Source organism: Electrophorus electricus, chromosome 12 (assembly GCF_041902795.1).
Source record: "Electrophorus electricus isolate QZ-2024a chromosome 12, ASM4190279v1, whole genome shotgun sequence".
NCBI classification, from domain to species: domain Eukaryota; kingdom Metazoa; phylum Chordata; class Actinopteri; order Gymnotiformes; family Gymnotidae; genus Electrophorus; species Electrophorus electricus.
In genome coordinates this window covers 3,068,859-3,077,085 of record NC_137508.1, presented here as the reverse complement: position 1 = coordinate 3,077,085, position 8,227 = coordinate 3,068,859, and the positions used below count along the sequence as shown (strand labels likewise).

Genomic DNA, 8,227 nt, shown 5'->3' with positions numbered 1-8,227 from the left:
TTAACCAAAAAGTTTAGAAAGGAAGAACGAAAGATGCAGACAAACTTAACTTAGTAAGATGTGATAAATGCATAAAGGCACACTGGGAACAGTGTCAAGCCACGTCACTGATAGTATGCTTATTTAAACATAAAGCCATCTGAAAATAATATTTAAACAAAAAATAAGATAAAAAAAAAAGTTTAGTCAAGATGGCTGAAACTGAAGCAAGCATGCTGAGGGTAGATGGAATCTGAGCAAGAAGGTAGGAATGTGACTTTTTCTAGAGATATGATTAATTCTAATGAATAATTTATTATAATCATCCTAATTTTAAAATGTTCAAACTCCAGATGGCTTTTCAGAAGTTTGTCTGTTTAAAGGGAGAAGTAATTCCTATACCTTCAAATCCACTGGCCAATTCATTCTTCAGAGTCATCTGTAGTCTACATTTAGTACGCGTTCACCATAGACCGGCGATGTCAAACAGTGTTTGTACGTTTTATAGACAAAAAAAAAAAAAGGTAAAGATATTTATTCTCATCAAAACAATTTTCCTTTTCCTCTTCCGACGCACCTTATAACCGACCCAGGACTGTCGCTTTAATAATCCTTATTGAACCCCCCCGCCTGCGTAGGCAAGGGTCCCGGGAGGCGGACCGAGCTGGTGTGAGTGCCACCGCTTACCGGAGTTGAAGGGAGGAAGATGCGCCTTTCTGTACGGAAACTTGTCTTGGCTGCGGCAATGAAATGTACGCTGACCGAGTGAAGTGATTTCAGCAGTTTTTGCACTTTCTGAACTTTTGCGGTATGGCGGAGGCTGCGCGAGACTCGGGGAATAAGCGCAAACAGGACGTGCACCGCGTTCGTTAATAGAGCTAAAGACGAAAGGAATAAAAGCACCTTACGTGTCCCGCTCGCAGTTACCCTGGTTTAAGTGCGGAAGCCCTTTTTTTAATTTCTTATGTAGACAAAGTGCCGACAAACGGCTTGTGCAGGCATGTGGAAAAGACGGACAGGTAGCCAAATACCATGACAGGTGGTTGACGGGTTTAAAGTCTGCTTTGGAACACGCTGGCAATGAAGGACCACCTGATTATCTTTGCTACAGAATTTGCTGTGAAGCAGTAGTCTATTTTCCCCCACTAATTTGTTAAATTTGTTAAATTATTCATATGACCATTACAGTAAACTTTGTAAACATTTTTAGTGTTGGGTTGATAATGATTGTTATTTACCAGTATAAATACTTTCAGTCTGCATTATTTGTTTTGGGTTAATTTTGCTTAATTAGGTATTTTAGTTATATTACCTACCGTTGGACTTTCGGTCACATAACAATTTTCCTTTTTTATTGTAAACCAGTAGACTTTGCAATAATGGTCTGTTTCATTCGCTTTGACATAAATGTCTTTTTAATTAACACAAAGGTATTATATGTATTAGGTTTACTTATAACCAAGTTTACCTCAGATACTGTAAGTTCCCTGTTATGCCAGATACATTTCTTTTTCAAGGCTAGATCTGTACAGATCCCTCAGGATCCCTGTCTCTTTGACTGCTCTGGTCCTTCTGTGGTAAATATTGCAGAGTAGTGTGTTCTGTGAGTTCCCCCTCTAGATGTGTTTGTTCTGGTGTTTTTTTGCATTGCTGTTGTAAGGGACTAGAATGTCAGTGGGTGTACCCATCTGGTAGGTTACCTTTAAGTGTATATGTGTGTGTGTGTGTGTGTGTGTTTGTGTGTGTGTGTGTGTGTGTGTGTGTGTGTAAATGAGTGAATAGGGGTATTCTCAGGTGGGTGTGTGGAATCACTCCCTGCCGACGTACTGTTGATAATCAGTGACTTACAAACTCATTTTGCAGTGGTCTCAATGATCAACTGAGTGTTATGTTTATGCAAGTTATGTTTTCAATAATAGTGGCTTAAACTTGCCATGACAAAGCTATGTTGGTAGAGCCAATCTGAGATTGCAGTCAAACCGTCTCGTGTAAAACCAATAAAAATAAGACAGAGGGTCCCTTACATTAAAGTCACCACGCTAGAAGGGATTTGTTCTGAAATTCACCTAAGCCACAGTAACCATATTTTATTGCATGCAAGCAGATGTTTACTGACACATCCTACTATCGACCCTGATATCATACTGATGCAATAAAAACCAACTTGACAGCATCCATGCCAACAGTGACGCCATGCACAGGATGTTTCTACTTTTGCCACATTACTGCTCATGCTTGCTGTCTGTAATCCTGCTTGTGACATTATCATGGGCGCTTGAGTTCAGAACACTTGAGTATTACTTCAAATTCTTCCACTGACAAAGAGTTCTAAATTTAGCTACTGGAGAGTAGGGCTTCTAAATTAGGCCGGGGGAACAGGCTTTAAGCGATCAGGTCCCTGCCTCGTATCATGCTCTCGGCCCTCTCACTTATCTGTGTGCAGAGAGGAGTGAGAGCAGCAGGATCTCTCACGGACTTACTTCTGAGGAACCGTTGCTAACCTCTTACAGTGCAGTACAGCTTAATTACGAAGTGAAAGAACAATTTAGGTGAAAATAGAATAATGCTGCTAGAATAATGCTGCTAGTTTAAATCACAGAATTAACAGCATGTGTACATTTGGAAAACTTCACTAAGTCCTGAAGCATGGCAGGACTGAGGTTGTGGGAAATCGCAAAGCAGATAAAAGTAGCAGATAAAGGTTTAATAAAAAGTCTCAGAGTACATTCTTGGAAACTTCTTTTGTCTGTTTTTGGTTCTTTTCCCAGTCCAAGTGATGTCACACTGCTTATGTCATGTTGACAGTGGGGCTCGGCTCTGCCCAGTATGTCTTAAGTCATGTTGTGGGTGGGGCTCGGCTCTGCCCAGTATGTCTTAAGTCATGTTGTGGGTGGGGCTTGGCTCTGCCCAGTATGTCTTAAGTCATGTTGTCAGTGGGGCTTGGCTCTGCCCAGTATGTCTTAATTGTATTATAATGTTTTATTGTTCCTGTTTCCCTAATTGCTTTCCCTAATGCAATTACCACTGAATATAAATTCTATGCATAATAGAATTCTATCTATGTTAATATAATTCTATTTGTATTTTATAATCTATGCATCTATTGATAGCTTGGAAATCGGATTCGGTCATAACACTAGACTGTCATAATGTCGCGCATACGGTGTGCTCCAAAATAGCATTTACAAATGGCATTATAGCTTCTTCCTAATCACTGTGATGGAGACATTTTGTTTTGTTAATTGCCTTGATCACATAACCTATTTGCTGCACTGGCCACTGTGTAAAGTGGTCTAGAAACATCCTTAGGCCACAGAGAAGGCTATATTAGCCCTGTGAATCATGGGAGGCCTGACATTGTGGGTGTCCCCTTACACACCATATAAGGGCCCCCCCACCCCACCCTACCCCTCACCCCTCCCCACAATGCCTCAGTACTATCATTTTCTGCAGAGAGGCCGCTATTCTTAGGCTGTCACTCCAGCTCATCTGAGCAGGCAAGATCTCTCTTTCTCTGTTCTCTCTGCCTCATTATTTCACTCTAGCTATAGTTTGGGTGGGCCAAAACTGATTGTTGTGGCATACATTTTTACTTATCCTGTCTACTTGCTGTTTTTGGTGGTGGCGGGGGGGGGGGGGGGGGGGGGGGGGTTGTTTCTTTTTTTTCTCCCACCTTCATATTTTTTACATCTTTTTTTCTCCTTTCAGAGGCTACTTGGCACCTGCCACTCCTGCACCTCCATTTTTCCTGTCCGTTTGGAGGCCGAAGTTCAACCCAAACAAACCAGCTGCATAGGTGTTTTTGAACAATGAGTGCTTACACTGTGACTCTCGCCGGACCTGCGCCTTATGGCTTCCGCCTGCAAGGAGGCAAGGACTTCAACATGCCCCTCACCATTTCCCGGGTAAGGTCCCCCAGAAGCCTGGGCTGCCTAAGGCCACTTTACAGAAGCCCCTCAGACTGAGAGATTAAGCCTGATTGGTTCTGCTCAGAGCAGTCTGTGGCCTGCGTTTGAATGAGAGCTGCATAGGTTGCGCCACTGACCAAAGCAGATAAGATGTATAGTGTACACATTCCCACAGGACGCTCTGAACGTACTGAGTTTGTGGCTTTGGTTTGGTTCGATCTTGTTCATTCATGCTGTGTGCTTGATCCAGGGTGTATGAGATGTAGGCTTTATCCTTCATGTAGTAATAACATAATCAACAGTTATTCCACTGGCTATTTCATGTTTATGACTCTTAGTGCGTGCGGGTATAGACTCCTTTTCTGTGCTGCTTTATTATCTGTCTGAAAAGAATCAGTGGATCAGGATACTGATCAGTAGGAAATTGAAATGTCCACTAGGACAATAAGTTTATTTTGTGACTTCATTTTGGTCATTATATGAGACAGGAATGAAATTCTAAACTTCAGAGGAAGGCGTTCTCATTGTGTTCTGTGTAAGAGACATTATAGCTCTCCACATATGATCTGGAACTATGACTTCAGGCCATGACCGTGAGATGTAGTTGATTACAAAGCACAGAAATACATATATGGGTTATTTACTGTATCTACACTCAACTGTATGTGTTGTGTGTGTGTGGGGGGGGGGTTTGTGTGTGTATCCATGTGCCCGTGAGTTAAAATGCTAGACTGCACTATTCTCAGCTCTGGTGAGAAAAGTCTTGCCACTCAATAGTCAGGCTGACATTAAAGGGTTTCAAAAAACCAATGTAGAAGGTGGCAGAATGTAGTATCTGGAAGCCCGACACGTGGTGATGATGCATTCCTATTCTGTCACCCTGCCTGTCATGCCTCATGGTCAGGAGAGACTGTATGTCCACCCGTCCTCTGGTTAGGTCTCCACATATGTCACTCCCATGATATAAACCCCCATTTGCGGAGTGTCATTTTCAATGGTCCTACCAGTCATGTTCAGTAGAAAGTCATCATCACACTGCTTTTGTGTATGGGTACAGAATTCTGCTGTTACATCCAAACATAGTTGGGTCCACCACTGTCTTTAGGCTGCTTCTGCACTTTGGCCGGAGCTTGGCGTTAGAGTTTGATTGTGGTTGAGAGTAAGCCCGGCTAAATGCAGGAGTGTGAGTCAAGTTCGAGGCCAGAAGGCTTTCCCCTTGCAGTAGGAGAAAAGGAACAGAAGGCCTAGTCTATCACCGTGACGACAGGTGAGACCCAAGGCGGCCTGGTCTGACAGGCGGGGGTGTTCCTCTAAAAATACCCCCAAATAATGACAGTTTTAACTACAGCCAGGCGGGTGTGCTGCTGTTGGACGCCAGATGTGAAGGAGACAGGTGGAAGTGCGTGTGTGTGTGTGTGTGTGTGTGTGTGTGTGTGTGTGTGTGTGTGTGTGCATGCATATGTGCTGTTTTAGATGGGGAGTATCATTTGTAAGTGACCAAGTCCTATACCTTATGGTACTATGGTATGGTACTGTGAAGGATGACACATGATAAAACAAATGTTTGTCAGTGCTTGAAGCCTTCAGTAACCGACACACTCACATATGGTGCTACAGTTATAGGTACATAGTAAAACTGGTCAGTGTGATCAGATATTTTTTGTATTTTACATTTTATTTTTTCAGATTTGCATATCAATAAAAAATGTTTACAATATATTGTGATGTAGAAATTTGTACACAGCCTTAGCTGGTGCTAACGCTGTATTCAGTGAGTGAATGTAAAGGATGGTATGGCTGTAAATCTCTTACCTGATTTAACTGGATTATGATGTTTTAGAAAATGATTCAATACATTATTACATTTCATTATGTTCATTGCCATTATTTCATTAAGGTTTAGAATTAATTAAAATTCTTATGCTGCTGGATATAGAGATGGCAAATATTTTTGCTTAAATCCAGTTGAAATAATTGATTAATTACATTTTATGTTATTTGTATCAAGACCCTTTTTAGATCACTATTTTTATATTTTAAACAATGAAATATGTTTTATAAGCTAAATATATATGTTTACATTTTTAAAAATATTAAAATAGCATATAGTCCAGGCCTAATAATCTTGATTCTTTTTTTACCACCTCGCCCCTGAAACTTCAGATGTTCGAACACTAGTCACCCAGCACAATAAACTGCTATAAACAGAACTGTATTAACTGCACATTCAGAGTAATGCATTGCAATAGATGAGATGTGTTTGTCTAAATACGCCGTTGTTTAATTCCATGCCTGCACTCGTATCCATGCGCCTAACTTGACTTTAGTCTGCAGTTGGCCAAATGTCAGACTGGATGTGAGCAGCTAGCATTAGCCATACCCAGCGCGCTTCTTTGCTGCCGCTCCTGTGACACGTCTCCTTGGATTTTTATGCTTATAAAAACTCTATATTTTGTTTTAATTTTCACTTTGTTAATATTATTTTAACAGATTATAATCACTGTTATCATTACAAAATCAGTGCAGATGCATCGCTACCTTCAGATTAGATTGTTTGATATTTTCACCCCCAGTGCAAGTGATTGAGCACGGAGGGTCGCTTTGTCATGTTCCTGCGGCCCACCTGGTCGAGCAGGTAACACGTGGTGCTAGTAACGTCACGCCACTCGTACAGTCACACTGATAAATATGTAGCACTGTCGCTCATAATAGGTGCGTCCGCCAGACGCTGTGAATGTAATCAGCCATTTCAATCCGTAACCAAATAAAGTAACTCGCTTAAATCATGAGTCCACTATGAGCTCAGCATGCTAATTCTTACCATGTAATGCTTATTTAATTCTTACCATGTTTTTTTGTTTCACATTTCTGATAAGGGCAAACGAGTTAAGATCTTAATAATGTTTTTCATAATAAAATAAATAAATAAATAAAAACTTTTATATATATATATATATATATATATATATATATATATATATATATATATATATATATATATATATATATATATATATAATTTATTTATTTATTTTTTTAAAGGACAACTGACCCTGTTCCCATATTGACTGACTAAATTAGTAAATTAGTACTTATTGTAGGGTACTGTTTGTGTTGTTTAACAAACTCTAGCACTTATTGTTTATTGCACTTATCATTGTTTAAGATAGACCTTATGTATTTTGCACATCTAGGTATCAGCATTCATCCCTGTATTCTACACTGTTCTAGTTCATTGCTATGTTGGACTCTAACCTACTGTACTGTACTAGGATATATTCTATGAGTAAACTACAAAGCACTTTTGTCTGGATAAGACCTCTGGATAAGAGTGTCTGCTAAATGACGTAAATGTAAATGTACTTTGCAAAATTGTCTGTCATCAGGAACTCATGAACTCATGAACTCATGAAAATGTGGCACTGGAAATGAAGACTTTTTCTGGGGGAGACCAGTAAAAAAAAAGAAGAGAAAAGAAACAGATGGCATAGAGAAAGCACGAGCTTGCAACTTTCTTATAACCGAAAGCAGCAGATGAGAGATATAAATACCTCCGTGTGCAGCGCGGATGAAGAGCGAGTGCCAGGGGCTTTAGAGCGCTGCAGTATCTTGGGGCATTTGAGTTGAAATGGAGACTGAAGCTAAAGTAAGATTGGGCCAAAGCACTGTGCACAAGGGAGGTAGTGCCATGATTTGGGAAGTTCAGCTGTGCAAGAAACCGGATGTTGGCTTCACTGTTTGTTTTAAATTTTGATTATCCTCTCTTTAATGTTACTGGCATGGTTTTCAATTTTGTGTTCTTCACAGAATAATCCGATTTAATCAAGGAATAAAAATAAGACAGAAATGGTTTTTATTTATTTATTTATTTTTATATGCGGACACTTTAAAGTAGCTTTTAAGATAAATTCACCTTGGACTAACCCATAGCCTAGTGAATTTATTCCTCACAAAATTGCCAGGCGAATAGGATTAACTTCCATTGTAATTACTGTTTATGGTATTGTAGTGGTAACATCTTTGGTATAGATGTTGTATAGCTGGTCATTAGTGAGCTCTGCTGAACAGGTTATGTATTGCGTTGTCTTTCTGTTTGGACTGGATTTAGCTCACAATGTGGTGGGGTTACGTTTCCTGATATTTTGTGGCCCTGTGACATTTGATATAACACCACTGTGCCATCAGAAATTCTTTTGGCTTTCAATGGGTGATAGACTGAAACATCAGCCAGGTTATTCATAATTCCTGATATAACACCTTTGGAATGCTTTATTAGTTATGTGCTTCTACAATAGATGAACCATTATAAATTAGCCGTTTGACTCTGTGTGTGCGCACAT

At 40.0% G+C, this 8,227-nt stretch overlaps 1 protein-coding gene across 23 annotated transcripts in view; it reads left to right on the top strand.

Annotated features, from left to right (window-relative positions):
* The first annotated feature begins 614 nt into the window (after positions 1-614).
* ldb3a (LIM domain binding 3a) overlaps positions 615-8,227 on the top strand; it is a 41,418-nt gene continuing 33,805 nt past the window's right edge. For 5 of the 23 annotated variants that reach the window (XM_081725324.1, XM_081725322.1, XM_081725319.1 and 2 more), the window contains exons 1-2: positions 619-731; positions 3,688-3,884. In XM_081725324.1, the coding sequence (XP_081581450.1) occupies positions 3,789-3,884 (96 nt within the window). In that variant the 5' untranslated portion in view covers positions 619-731; positions 3,688-3,788. Of the gene's footprint in view, positions 732-3,327; positions 3,477-3,687; positions 3,885-8,227 lie in introns of those variants that run through there. The other 18 variants (XM_081725313.1, XM_081725306.1, XM_081725309.1 and 15 more) reach the window with 8 other exon arrangements.